General features: G+C 41.5%; 1 protein-coding gene across 1 annotated transcript in view; it reads right to left on the bottom strand.

The window, feature by feature from the left end:
• GALNT8 (polypeptide N-acetylgalactosaminyltransferase 8) overlaps positions 1 to 15,822 on the bottom strand; it is a gene marked incomplete at both ends in the record, with an annotated part of 60,967 nt that overhangs the window by 8,753 nt on the left and 36,392 nt on the right. The window contains 5 exon segments of the mRNA XM_081127758.1: positions 9,532 to 9,717; positions 13,307 to 13,357; positions 13,359 to 13,376; positions 14,552 to 14,666; positions 15,168 to 15,365. Of these exon segments, the coding sequence (XP_080983884.1) occupies positions 9,532 to 9,717; positions 13,307 to 13,357; positions 13,359 to 13,376; positions 14,552 to 14,666; positions 15,168 to 15,365 (568 nt within the window).

Here is a 15,822-nt window from a genome sequence, read left to right as displayed (position 1 = left end):
AAGATTTTGGAGACTAAAGGACATTTTCTAAAAGTAATATATATGGAATCATAGTGAAAGAATGAGCCCACAGCCACAGCTCAGGAGCAGGAGATAGCAAATCATGCTGACTTCAGGTGATAGGGACAATGGTATGGCCTTAGGAGAGAAAGTCATCCTCATTCATGTGCATCCAGCATTAGTCTCCATTCCCACTATCCCACATCAGCCTGCCACGTTTATATCCTCTTAAAACAGTGAATTCCTGATGTCCAACCTTGTACCATAAAGATTCCACCAGTATTGATGATGGATGAAGAACAAAAAATCTAGAAGATTCTTTGGTTTGAATCTTATCTCGGCCACTAACTACCTTATTACCTTAAACAATTTTCTTTCAACTCTCTGTGCTTCAGTTTCTTCATTTATAAACTTAGAATAATAAAAATAAAACATACCCAAGGAAAACTCTCTGCTCACTTCCTCCCATGACCCCATCAAAACTTCCACTAAATTATAGAACAATCACCCTTGAGAACCACCTGACAACTAGCTGAACAGAACTCTTATAACTAAGGATATAAAGAAGAAGCCACATCAAGACTGGTAGGAGGGGTGTAGACACAGAATAGGCTGGCCCCACACCCACACATGGTGGTTAAAAATAGGGAAGGCGCCCAGCCGGACGTGGCTCAGCGGTTGAGCATCAGCCTAAGATCCAGGAGATTGAGGTTCGATTCCCGGTCAGGGCACATGCCCGGATTGTGGGCTCAATCCCTAGTTGGGGGCGTGCAGGAGGCAGCTGATCATTAATGTTTCTCTCTCTCTCTCTCTCTCTCTCTCTCCTGTCTTCTCTCTGAAATCAATAAAGATATATTTTTTAAAAAAAACAGGGAAGGATATCTCAGCTGTGAAGGTCCTCCCTGAGGAGGGAGGGGTCCCAGGCTCACACCGGGCTCCCCAACCTGAAGCACCAGTGCTAGGAATAGGAGTCCCCACAATATCTGTCTCTGAAAACTAGGAGAAACTCCATCCAGGTGCGATGGAGGGCTGCTGTAGACCCAGGTATCTTCTTAAAGGACCTGAGCACAGACTCACTCACTTACACTTGCCCTAAGCTCCAGAGAAGGGACAACTGCTTGGAAAGTACCAGCGCCTTCCGGAGAGGAATTAAATTGACTGGCCTCAGGGTGAAGGATGGAGGGGCAGCTCTCTCCTAGACAGAAGTACTGGAAGGTGCCATTGCTCCTTTATTGAGCCCTATCCCCACACAACAGGCATGCACAGGTAGACATGATGGCAGGCAACATTATTCCTTTGTTGAGCCTTACCCCCCACCTCCCCACTCAGGCTGCAGGCACAGGTGGGCACCGTATCTCTAAGTCTCCATCAGCCTTGCAGACCCCAATTGTCCCTACCTGGTAATTCCCTGAGCCCTTACCCCACTGCACTCTTTCAGTATGAACCTCTTTCAATGCCTGTTCTTCACAAGCAGCCAACCTCAGCCTGAGATACAGACTTTCCTAAAATCTCTCAAAGATATACAAACCCCAAAAAAGCAGCGGCTGGCCTCTGCATGCCCTGCACATCTTGCTAATCAGCCCTAAGTCTGGCATGAGTGGCAGTCACACTCAGTTCACAGCATAACTGCTTCCAGATGCCTCCAAGCCCAACAGGGGGAGCTACCAATCACAGATCATTTTGTAGCTTCTACCAGGTGGCCCTGAACCATCCAGGCAGCAGCTGACTTTGGCTAACACTAGAGCTCCTCTCAAGAGGCCCCAGAAATGACACACCCAGTGGCCAGCTTCAGACCACACCAGAGCACTACCCAATTAGTCCACAAATGACACACCCAAAGGGTAAACTCAGCATATACCAGAGCCCCACAAAAGTGAACTCTGCTCTGTGGGGTCCACTCCACACAGCCAGGGCTCCAGTACCTGCTGAGTTTACCCTTTGGGTGTGTCATAGTCAACCCTCACACCCATCAGCTTAAGGGTCAATGTCACCCATTGAAGTGACAATAGAAATCAAGGCTAAACTACAGCAGGAGGTCACACAGAACTCACTCAAGGAACAACCCTGGTGCACCTGTCTCAGGTGACCAGGGAGACTGTGCCACTGAGCCCCATAAGACATTTGCTATATAAGGTGACCCTTCCAAGACTGGGAAACATGGCAGATATACCTAATACATAGAAACAAACACAGGAGGCAGTCAAAATGAGAAGAAAAAGAAACATGTCCCAAATTAAACAAGATGGAACTCCAGAAAAAGAACTAAACAAATGTAGGCAAGCAATCTACCAGGCACAGAGTTCAAAACACTAGTTATAAAGATGCTCAATGAACTTAGGGAAAGAATAGATTACTTCAGTTAGAATTTATACAAAGAAATATAAACCATAATAAAAAAAATAGTCAAAAATAAAGAAAACAACAACGTAAATGAAGAATAAATTAGATGGCATCAACAACAGATTAGATGAAGCAGAGGACTGAATCAGTGATTTGTAATACAAAGTAGTAGAAAACACCCAACAAGAAAAGCAAAAGAAGAAAGAATTTTTTAAAATAAGGACAGTTTAAGGGACTTCTGGGACAACATCAGGCATACAACATTTGCATCATAAGAGTAGGAGAAGAAAGAGAAGAAGGGATTAAAAAACTATTTGAAAAAATGACTGAAAACTTTCCTAATCTAGCATAGGAAATAGACATACAAATCCAGAAAGCACAGAGTCTAAAAAGGATGATCCCAAAGAGGCCCACACCAAGGCACATCCTAACTAAAATGTCAAGGTTAAAGAAAAAGAGAGGATCTTAAAAGCAGGAAGAGAAAATCAGTTACATACAAGGAAGCTCCCCTAAGACTGTCAGCTGATTTCTCAACAGAAACATTACTGACCAGAAGAGTTTGGCATGAATTATTCAAAGTGAAGACAAGCAAGGACCTACAACCAATATTACTCTAACCAGCAAAACTATAATTTAGAATCGAAGAACAGATAAAGAGATTCCCAGACAAGAAAAAGATAAAGGAGTTCATCACCACCAAACCAGTATTATAAAAAATGTTAAAGGGACTTCTTTACAAGGAAGTAGAAAAAAAGATTTAAAAATATGAATAATAAAATGGTAGTAACTACATAGCTATTAAAAATTACTTTAAATTTAAATGGATTAGGAGAGATAAGATGGCTGCAAACTAGGGAAGTTTCATTCGCTTGCTAGCAGCACCAGACCAGAATTGCAGCTAAACTGCAGAACATTCAACTTGAAAAATTAGCTGAAAAATAGCTGATTTGAAATACTGTGAGTGGGCAGCACTGAGGGAGGACAGGAGAAGACATGGAGTGGGTGAGCCAACTTGCACAACTGTGCAGTGTGGTAGGGATGCTGGAGGGAAGATGTAGCAACACAGCCCCTGCCCCCTGGGAGCATGGGGTCTCAGCCCCATGCAGGGATCCCCAATCCAGAGCAACAGAGAAGGGAAGAGGAGCCCACCTAGCATTGGGCAGAGGGAATTGGTGGTGATTCGGTCCACCTGGGCCACACCATCCCAGGCAAAAAGCGATTGCTTTGTTATAACACCGGCCTGGGATGTTTGCCCCATTCTGTGTCTGCAGGAGGGGCCATGTATTGAAACTCTGACTGGTGGAGGGGTCTGACCAGTTAACCCAGCAGTGAATCTGAGGGACCAATTATTTTCTTAAAGAACTTTTGGCGGAGAGCAGGACGGGGGCCAGACAGAGTGCCCTGAAAAAGAAGAGCAATCCTCCCCACCTTGAGCAAAGAAGACGCACACCTTTCCCCACCTGTCAAATGGCTCTGGGATGTAAATCTGCACCTGTGCCGCTGGGTCTGGTGGTGTGGGAAGACTCGAACATCTGGCTATGGGATCTTGGGTAGAAGCCCCACCCAGTGATGGCCAGCGTGCTGAAAGATTGGAGAGCAAAGTGAAGCTGGGTTTTTAAATATCCCCTCTTGCATGGAGTGACAGCAAAGTTGTGAGTGACCCAAGAAGAGCTGAGGCATTGGAAGGAGAGGAAGTGCCCACCTGCCCCTCCTACAAGCTATGGGTACCACCTCCAATGGGAGACTGTTTAAACCACCTTGACCAGGACCAGGATACCCCTACAAACCCTATATCTGTGGAAGAAGAGAGAGCAGTTCAGAACAGGGACATTCAAGGTGTGAGACAGGAGGCAGACCCAGCCTCTGGGCTACAGAGGCCCGCCCACTGGACTACTCAGGGGTCTGCCCTTCGAGGCTTCAGTCAGGTTGCCCCCGGGCCAGGCATGGACAGTGACTCACATTGTCCCACACCAGAGAACTTCCCAGGAGGCCTCAGTCCAACATATTCATGGGCCAAATTCAACAACATCTGGACAAAATCCAGCAAGCTACACAAATAGAAGATCCCAAGGTGTATTTTTTTGTTTGCCTTTGATTTGTTTTTCTTCCTCTTTCTTCACTTTTTTCTTTCATATTCTCTTATTTTTATCTTTCCATTTAGTCTATTCTTTTTTCTCTTTACTTTTTAATTTTTACTTATTTTCTTTCTTGTCTTTTTTCCCATTTTTTTCCTATCTTGTATATTTTGTTGTATTCATTATTTTTTACTTTTAAAAATTATCATTTAATTTATTTTTTCTTTCTTTTATTTTCTATCCTTATTCTTGTTTTGTCCTTTTTTTTTTTTTTTTTGATTTTTTTTCTCCTCTAATTATTTTAGTCTAATGTCTTTTAGAATTTTTTTTTTTAGTCTTTATTGTTGCAGTTGTTGTTCTGTAGGTTTTTCGTTTTGTTTTTTTTCCATGTTGTGGTCTGGTTTAGTCTTGCTTTGCTCTATCAGCACCTGTATAAATGACAGTTTGCACGATGTGGTCTGGGTTGAGACTCACAGTCACCATGCCTGAGGGCTGAGTCCACTCACAAAGCAGACAACAATCAAGACCAAAATTCAACAAGAGGGCCCACATAACCCACACAAGAGACATGCTTAGAGCACTCATCTCAGAAGATCAAGGCAACTACACCACTGGGTCCCACAAAAAGGCCACCCCACCAAGATTGAGAGACACAGTAGTCTTATCCAATACACAGAAACAAACACAAAGGAACAGCAAAAATGGGGAAACAAACAAGCCCCAAATGAAAAAACAGGAGGAAACTCCAGAAAAAGAGCTAAATGAAATGGAGGCAAGCAATTTATTGGATATAGACTGCAATGGTTATAAGCATATTATAATGATTATAAGCATGTTCAAACAACTTAGTGAGAACTACAAGAAACTTAATGAGAACTATAAGAAACTTATTGGGGACTACATCAGCATAAAAAGAGACACTGAAACCATGAATAAGAAAAAGTCAGAAGTGGAGAATGATGTAGCTGAAATAAAGAACATCCTGGAAGGAAGTAACAGTAGTTTAGAAAAAACTGGGGATAAACTCATCAAATAAGAAGCCAAGGTAGAAAAAATAATTCAATTAGAGCAGCAAAAAGAAAAAATAGTTAAAAAGCATAGTCAGTTTAAGGGAATTGTGGGACAACATGAAACAGAGCAGCATCCGCATCATAGGATTACCAGAGGGAGAAGAAAGTGATCAAGGGATGAGAACCTTGCTTGAAGAAATATTGACATAAAACTTCCGTAACCTGGTGAAAAGTCATACAAATTCAGGAAGCACAGAGAGTCCCAATCAAAATGAACACAAAGAGACCCACAGAATACACATCATAATTAAAGTGAAAACATTAAAGACAAGAAAGAATTTTAAGGGCAGCTAGAGAGAGACAGTCAGTTGCCTACAAGGGAGCTCTCATAAGGTTGTCAGCTGATTTCTCAACTGAAGCGCTACAGTCCAGAAGGGAGTGGCATGAGATATTCAAAGTAACAAAGAGCAAGGATCTGAAGCCAAGAAAACTCTATCCAGCGAGGCTATCATTTAAAACTGAAGGTGAAATAAAGAGCTTCCCAGACAAAAAAAGGCTAAAGGAGTTTATTAGCACCAAACCAGCATTATAAGAAATGTTAAAGGGACTGTTGTAAGAAGAATAGATGGGGGTACGGGGAGGAGGAATATAGACATGAAGAATAAAAATGACAACAAATAAGAACATATCAAAATAACCTTAAATGTAAATGAATTAAATGATCTAATCAAAAGATACACAGTACCTGAATGGATAAGAGAGCATCACCCATATATATGCAGTCTACAAGAGACCCACCTCAGAACAAACGTCTTTCACAGGATAAAAGTGAAGGGATGGAAAAAATTTCCCATGTAAATGGAAATGAAAAAAACGCTGAGGTAGCAATACTTATATCTGACAAAATAAACTTCAGAACAAAGGCTGTAAAAATGACAAAGAAACTCACTACATAGTACTAAAGGGATCAATCCAACAAGAGGATATAACCCTGGTAAACATATATGCACCCAAAATAGGAGCACCGAAATATATTTTTTAATTCCTGGAGGACTTTAAAGGAGAGATAGAAAGCAATACAGTCCTAGTAGGGAACTTTAACACCCCACTGACATCACTGGATAGATCTTCCAGACAAAAAATTCAACAAGGAAACAGCAAACCTGGACAACACAATACATTAGTTGAATTTAATTGATATTTACAGAACATTTCATCCCAAAGCTGCAGAATATACATTCTACTCAAGTGCACATGGAACATTCTCAAAGATAGACTACATGTTAGGACACAAAACAAGTCTATACAAGTTCAAGAAGATTGAAATCATATAAAGCATCTTCTCAGGTCACAATGACATGAAACTAGAAATCAATTACAAAAATAAAATAAAAAAACACTTAAAAACATTCAAATACATGGAGGATAAATAGCATGTATTTAAACAATAATGGGTTACCAAAGAGATCAAGGAAGAAATCAAAAACTTCCTGAAAACAAATGAAAATGAACACCCAAGAACCCAAAAGCTATGGGACACGGCTAAAGCAATCCTGAGCGGGAAATTCATAGCATTACAGGCCTACATCAAGAAATAATAAAAAGCTCAAATAAAGGATCTAACCCTACAGCTAAAAGAATTAAAAAGAGAACAACAAAAAGTCCCAGAGTAACTAGAAGAAAAGAAATAATAAAGATCAGAGCAGAAATAAATGACATAGAGACTAAAAAAAAACAACACAAAAAACAAAAAAGCAGTGAAACCAAGAGCTGGTTTTTTGAAAAGATAAACAAGATTGATGAACCTTTAGCCAGAATCATCAAGAAACAAAGAGAGGGGATCCAAATAAATAAAATCAGAAATGACAGAGGGGAAGTTACAACCAACACCACAGATATACAAAGGACTGTAAGAACATACTAAGAACAACTATATGCCAACAAAATGGACAACCTGGGCAAAACAGACAAATCCTGGAAACATACTATCTTCCAAAACTCAATCAGGAAGAATTAGAAAACCTGAATAAACCAATAACAAAAAATGAAATTGAAGCAGTAATAAAATAACTCCCAGCAAACAAAAGTCCTTGACCAGATGACTTCACAGGCAAGTTTTACCAAACATTCAAAGAAGAACTAACACCTATCCTCCTCAAACTATTCCAAAAAATTCAAGAGGAGGGAAGACTTCTAAGCTTTTTACAAGGCCAGCATTATCTTAATTCCAAAACCAGATAAAGACACTGCAAAGAAAGAAAATTATAGACCAAGATCCCTAATGAACATAGATGCTAAAATCCTCAGCAAAATATTAGCAAATTGGATCCAGCAACACATTAAAAACATTGTACACCATGACCAAGTGGGATTTATTCTGGGGATGCAAGGCTGGTACAATATTTGTAAATCAATAAATGTGATACATCACATAAAAAAATGAAGGATGAAAATCACATGATCATATCAATAGATGCAGAGAAATCATTCAACAAAATCCAGAACCCCTTTTGATTAGAATTCTTAGCAAAGTGGGACTAGAGGGGTCATACTTCATCATAATAAAGACTATATATGACAAACCTACAGCCAACGTCTTACTCAATGGACAAAAACTAAAAATGTTTCCCTTAAGAGCAGGTACAAGACAGGGATGTCCATTTTCACCACTCTTATACAACATAGTACTGGAAGTCCCAGCCACAGCGATCAGACAAGAGGTTCATAAAAAAATTAAAAATAGAGCCCTGGCCAGTGTTTCTCAGTTGGTTGGAGCATCATCCCATGCGTCAAAGGATTCTGGGTTTGATTCCCAGTCAGGGCACAACCCAGGTTGCAGGCTCGATCCCCAGTAGGGGTGTGTATAGGAAGCAATTGATCAATATTTCTCTCTCACATCAATATTCTCTCTCTCTCTCTCCCCTCTCCCTTCTTCTTTCTTTAAAATCAAAAGAAACATGTCCTTGGGTGAGGATTAAAAAAAAATTAAAAATAGAACTACCAAATGACCCAGGATTCCACTTCTGGGTTCTTCTTTGAAGAAATCCAAAACACTATTTGAAACGATATATGCACCTCTATGTTCATTGCATCATTATTTGCAATAGCCAAAGTATGAAAGCAACCTAAGTGTCTATCAATAGACAAATGCATAAAAATGATATGGTACATATATACAATGGAATATTACTTAGCCATAAACAAGAATGAAATCTTGCCATTTGTGACAACATGAATGGACATAGAGGGTATTATGCTAAATAAAGTAAGTCCAACAGAGAAAGGCAAATATATGATTTCACTTACATGCAGAATCTAAAAAAACAAAATAAATAAACAAACAAAACTGATGGTTGCCAGATGTTGGGGGATGGGTGGAAAAGATGAAGGGATTAAGAAGTAAAAATTGGCAGTTATAAAATAGTCTCAGGGATGTAAATTACAGCATAGGGAATACAGTCAATTATATTGTAATAACTATGTACACAGTGCCAATTTGGTAGACTTTCCCCAGGAATTCTTGATAAGTTACATAAATGCCTAAGCACTATGAGGTACAACTGAAACTAATATAATATTGAATGTCAACTCTAATTGAAAATTTTTTAAATACAAAATTAAAAATAAAACCTACCCAATAAGTATGTTGTGATGATTAATGAGTCTGGGACATACTATTGCTACATAAATGTGTCACTATCATCATATCATCTGGACTTTACCCTTATTCTTTTTTGTTGTTGTCAATCCTCACTCGAGGATATTTTTTCCATTGATTTTTAGAGACAGTGGAAGGGAAGAAGGGAGAGGGAGAGAAAGAAACATTGATGTGAAAGAGACAGATTGATTGGTTGCTTCTCACACTCACCCCAACCAGATCCAGGGATCAAATCTGCAACCCAGGTATGTGTCCTTGACGGGGAACTGAACCCTCAACCCTTCAATGTGTGGACTGACACTCTAACCATTGGGCAACACCAGCCAGGTCTACACTTATTCTTGAGGGCTGGGATGGGACTTTTGCTGTATCCCTTCCCATTTCCCACCACTACCACCGCCACCTCCTCCTTTGTTCTTCCCTGCTCCTATTCAATGCCATGACAAACCTGGAGAGGTACGTTCCAGGCCAAGTAGACCATGTCTTTGTACTCATCCATCCAGATTTCGGCCACTCTGAGAGCATTGCGCCTCAAGGCAGGAGTCAGATCCAAGGCATAGGGCTTGTGGTATCTCTCTAGGTGAGCAATCCGGGAGCAGGGCAAGACCTCGATTCTCCCTCCACACTGCCACACCTGCACAAGAAGGGGAAAAAATCATCTGGACAGGCTTGCCCCATGGGTGATAAGTAGTACAGCTTACTGATGCACAGAGACCAACAATTTGGAGCCATTTTTTAAAGACTGTAAATTCAGCTCAGCCTGCATGGCTTAGTGGTTGAGCATCAACCTATGATCCAGGAGATTGTGGTTTGATTCCCGGTCAGGGCACATGCCCAGGATGTGGGCTCGATCCCCAGTCAGGGGGGTGCAGGAGGCAGCTGATCAATGACTCTCTCATCATTGATGTTTCTCTCTCTCTCTCCCTCTCCTTTCCTCTCTCAGAAATCAATAAAGATATATATTTTCTAAAAAAGGTAAAAATCAGTTCTCCCACTCCCATATCTGTTGCCTCCTAACCCACTTATCTAAAACAATCTTCCTTAAAAGTTTACCTTACTTCTTCTCTCCTGTCATTCAGACAGTTCCAGAAATCCTACCCCCTTCAGGAAGTCCTCCAAAACAAACCAAATGGCAGTCTGTCCCTGCTCATTTTTCCCCAAGGAAAGTGCCAAAGTGCTGAAAGTCACCACGCCCTGAGCTAATCCCACTGGAGTTAGCGTCCCATGAACTCTCTTTGTTCTGCATGCCAGATATAAGACAAGGTGCTGCACAGACTTGCAGGTGGTCCCCATGACCCCTGCCTCCTGGTCTTCAAACACTTCCCTACTCCCCTCCGTTTGAGTGTGGGCTTGTGATCTTCCTCTAACCAACAGAGTATGGCAAAGATGATAGTATGTACATGATTACATGTGTGCGATTACATAAGACTGTAATGCCCAGCTTGCTAGGAGATGCACTCTCCTGCTGGCTCTAAGGAAACAAGCCACCACGTTGTGAGCCACCACATGGAGAGTGCAAGAAACTAAGGACAGCTTCAAAATGAGAGCCAGCCACAACCTGAATGCCCCCTCAGTCTGGAAGACTTCAAGGAACGAGTGCTGCCAAAACCAGCATGAATCTAGAAGGAGATCCTTCTCAGTCAGTCCTAGATGAGAACCCAGCCCTGGCCAACACCTTGACTGCAACCTTGCAGAGACCCCGCTAAGCCAGGCATAGACTCCTGACCCACGTTAACTGTGGGATAGTAAACGTGTCTTGCTTTAAGCCACTAAGTTTGCAATAATGTTGTTACACAGTGATAGATAACTAACACAGGTAGTTCTTGACCAAGAGATACCATGACTTACAATACAATTTTAAATATTTTTTTTGTCATCCTGATGGGTACAAACATACTTGTCAGACCACACATTCTAATATTTGGCTTAAAAATATGGTCTTCCTTCCAGTAGATGGTAAAACTATCTAATGCTATGAGATTGATGTAATAGCTCCAGTGTCTTCTCTTCATGGTGGCCTAGTGAGCTGCAGTGAGGGGAGATAATTAGCCTATTTGGCAGTGCTTAGCAACCTACTGCATTCATGCCTGTGGAGCCCCTGAGACAGGGATGAGCAACTTAAGTTCTGCTGGTTTACTTACCCACCTGAGGGACCAGTCCCCTTATTGACTCAATGTTTTTCATCCCTTCCTCAACTCCTGAACCCACAGATTCCCTTCCCTTGCTTCTTGACAAAAAGCCAACCTTTGAAATCAGACTGAACCTGTGTTCAAATCTATCACTGCACATCTGATAACTCGGGGCAAAATACTCCTCCTCAGTGAGCACACCCGCCACCAGGGTTGTCAGGTGAACTAAATGACATAACAAGTACTCAGGGAGCAGCGGCGTCCATGAATGTTGGCTGAAGCACCTCTTTTCTCCCGTTACCCTCCTCCATCTCTCCTCATTCATTCCCAGAACTACGGGGAGGTTACAGCTAATTTGTTTTCAGATTCTATTTTCTGTAGCCAAACATTTAAAAATACAACTTCAATTTTTCTAGTTGAAGGAGTTTTCCAAAGCCACTGGAATTTAAAAGAGAAAAATTAACAGCTGGCACAAGAAACCTTAAATTCAAGTGAAAAGATAAAAGTCAGAATTGTCATTTATGAATATTAACTATTATCCTTGACCAACACTTTTCAAATTTTATTCTCTCAATTTATTCCACTTGCCAAAAGCCCTCCCCACGCCCTTCACACACACACACATACACACACATACACACATGAAGCTTCTGCTTATAATAGCAATGCTTACTTTGTGCCACATACTATCCTAACATTTTTCATAACGTTAACCCTCACCATGTAGTAGTATTATCCCACTTAAATTTACTAGCTGGTAAGTGACAGAGCTGGATTTTGATTCTGCAGTCCATGTGTTCAGCTCTGGCACAGCACCAGGGATATATCCAGTGCTTGACAAACACTGGTTTTTCCTCTCCCGTTGGCCCCATTGCTTCCCCTCCATTTATACACATCCATTCACACCATCATTGCCATGGCCTCTAGATGTCAGAATAAAACAGTCCATGCAGCTCTGATGGTCTCTAAGATCTGTTATTGGAGAAAGACAGATCCTAACAAGAGAGAGGCAGCCTAGATGCAGAAAGCAGGAGCAGAGAAAATGACAAGGAACTCAAAAATGGGAAAGAGGCTTTAGGTCCTAAATCAGGGAATTGGGGTTCCAGTCAAATTCATGGGAAGCTCTCGTAAGTAGGAACACCCCAGCCACAATGTAGCTAGGGTCACCTTGGGAATTTTCTAAGGACCATACATAAAATAATTACTTCTGCATTTATATTTCTTGTTCTAAAGACTAATTGTCCAGCAGTGGACAATGCAATACAATATACACAACTTGCAGGTAGAGCCCTTTAAAAAAAAAAAAAAAGATCATACTCTCTCTTTTCCCCCTTTCTCTTTCTACTGACCGGAATACTGATGTGATGTTGAATGTAGCAGAACCACAGGATGGGAGAGTCTCGGTCCCCATCGCCCTGCAGCTGCCATCTCAATCCTGAACTACTTATGTTCAAACAGTTCTGGAAGAGAAAACCTGATTTCTATCTTATTTAAATCTCTGTTATTTTGGCCTCTGTCCCAGAAGCCAAACAAGAATTCATATCTTAATAAATCATTTCAAATTATTTATCATGCTTTAACTGTAAATCATTCTTATGGGGAAGTTAAAATAAGGGCACTTCTCTCCATTTCACAATTGGAAAAACTGATCAAGACCACCAGACAAAAATATAGTTCTCTCTACCAAAGAATGGTTGTGGCTTAATGGACAACCCAGACAAGGACTCAAAGTTTATTTGTTAATATAAATGAGGGGCCCTGGTGGGGTCCTGGTGGAGTCCTAAGTGGTTACAATATGTGGTCATGAGTCTCAATTGGAAAGAAACTGAAGGGAGTAGGCTGGAATAAGCTTTAGAATGGAAATCATCATCTTGCTCCTGCACAAATCACAATGGACAAGAGGTCACCTGGTCTCAGGCACAGAATTTTGGAGCTGGGGGTGGGGGGGTATATTTTATAGAAATTTAGTCCACAGGGAATTAGCAGGGACAGGATTAGAGCCTAGGTCCAGCATTTCTTACACCACCACCCTGACATCCTTATTATTATTTTTATTATTAACTCATTATCGAGGATAAGCTGTGTGTCACTCGTCATGCTAGGTTCTTGATGTAGCAGGTATGGCTTAGAGAGTTTGTATCTTGCCCAGAATAACACAAACTTTCTAGTAGAAAAATGGGATTTGGACTGAATATTTGGGCTCTAATACCTATGTAATTCTTACTACTTTTATGCAGCCTTTTTTAAAAGTTCAGCCTTAGGCTGGAAAATGAAAGAGGGGCAAAATAACGGAAACAGTCACAAACCCAAGGGTCATGGCCTTTTAACAAAGGCCTGTAGATTATACAGAAGAGGCAAAACAGTACTATGGAAGGGATATTTTATGCATGGAACCTGTTCCAAACTGATCATGATGGGTTGAACTTACTGGCCCCAGTTCTTCATGGCTTCACTGTAGACAAGATACTCCCCACCCCTTGACGTTGGGCTTGGCCATAAGACCCTTGACAAATTGGATAGGGCAGAAAAAATAAGGCACTAGTTCCAAACCAGGGCCTTTAGAGCCACCCCATCAAAGCCCAGGTGGACCTGCAGATCTCTGAAAATAAATGACTGTTGCTGTAAGTAACTGAGTTTGGGGTGACTGGTTACACAGCATTTTTGTGGCAATAACTAACTGACACACTGATATAATATGGATTTGCAATTGGAGTTCTCCAATTATCTTAGTTTGTACTCTTAATTCCCTTATAAAGCACATTAATTCAGGATATTCATTTGACCTGAGAAAACATGAGAAGCTGTCAGGGTCAGAGAATAGACATCATTGCTGAAGTGAGGAGCCAGTGCACAGGATTTTATTGCTATACAACCCATCACTGACTATGTGTCCTAGACTAGACTACATCTCAGCATAAACTTATGCTATCATGTCAGCTGTTCTAGCTGTCCATTCAGGAGCAATTTGGCTGCCCACACATCTGTATCCCCTAGGCCCTTTGCCCAGTTTCTCTTTGGTCTTATAGAAAGCTGTCTGCCACAAAGTTGTTTTATTCTAGGAGATGCTTGGAAAATGCCTGGAATCTCAAGAGAAATGGGGATACCATCTGCTGAGCCTCAGTTCAACCCCTTCCTCCCCATATGTCCCAGATTATATAGACCTACACCAAAAAGCTCCACTACAGGAGTCTTATTTCTCTGTCTAGTGACCTAGAAACATAAGAGTTTGTCCACCTCTTGAACCAATGACATTCTTCCTTGTTCCAGGATTGCAGAGATAATACTACCTTCCTATTATTTCCCATCTGCTTTATCCCATGAGAATGGAAATGTACCCACCCTCAGGCTAAGTTCCACATTCTCTCCTCCATAGACCAGCATCCCACCATCCAGAGATCCAATCTTTCCCAGGAAGAGCCTGTTGGCAGCCAGGATGCCCATGATGGAAGGACTCCTGTGAGCACAAAGCAAGAGAGTTACTAACCTCTCAGTAATGAATGGGTTAGGAGGGAGGTGCTCGGTAGGAAGCACAGTGATGGTTTGGCCTTGGAAACTCTACTCAAGCCTCTTATCCCATAGGCTTTCCCTTAACCCTCCAGCTGGACAAAGTTTGTATAGGCTTCCCTCACCCCCTGTGTGGCCATAACCCTTTTCAAGGCCTATCAAAAGTATATCTTTTTCATTTTAGTATCCCTACTTCTTAGCCTGATAAATGTTTAAATGGCCCAAATGTTTTCTAAAACATTATAAACTTTGCTTTATTTTGCTTGAAAACCCTCAAATAGCCCAAAGTGTCTGTGATTTCATATCTGGGATCAGCTTTCTCTCCCTCTCTCTGTCTCTCTCTCACCCCTGTCCTTCATTCCTCCCACCCTTCTTCCATTACTACCAGCACACACCATTCATTCCTGACTTCCCATGTGCTAACCAAGTTCCTGAGCCCTCTCAGACTTACTTCACTGGAGCGGTGACATCATTCAGGTCAATCCAGGCCTTTGGCAGTGAATCATAGCGGCACCAGAGTTTCCAGTTAAACCCATCAACTGCCAAATCATACTTATCCACTTCAAAGGTGTCAAAATGAATCTTATCAAACACAGGAGACACAATCACGGTGTGATCTTCCTGAATCCGGGCCAAGATGGGCTCTGCCCTAGAAGAAAGGTATGTGACAAATCCAGGTTGGATATTACAGTAAGCAGCAGAAGCAAGCAAACAAAGCCACCCCCAGCACCTTGCCCTGACATTGAGCACCTTTTTCATTTAGCCAGGGGTGGAGTACCTTTTTTCTGCCAAGGGCCATTTGGATAGTTATAACATCATTACCGGGCTGTCCAAAATTATCAACTTAAAAATTAGCTATGAAAAAAGCTCCTAGATTTGTTGAATTTTGAGTCCTGAGTATGGTTGCCTTGGCAGGGTCAGACATTCCCCACCCCTGATAGGGCTGCACTGGGTGGTGAGAGGAACACTAGAGCCCAGAAGAGCTCTGCAGCTTTGGGGATAGCTGGGGATGCTAGCAGCTGACCCATGTCAAATGCATATTTGATATTAGTAACCAAATACTACCCCTGAGCCACTGTGACTCAGGACCATCAGTATTCTACCTG

Source organism: Miniopterus schreibersii (genome assembly GCF_964146895.1).
Source record: "Miniopterus schreibersii genome assembly, chromosome: 2".
Lineage (NCBI taxonomy): Eukaryota > Metazoa > Chordata > Mammalia > Chiroptera > Miniopteridae > Miniopterus > Miniopterus schreibersii.
The sequence above is the reverse complement of the archived record's forward strand: the minus strand, read 5'-3'. Positions and strand labels throughout refer to the sequence as shown.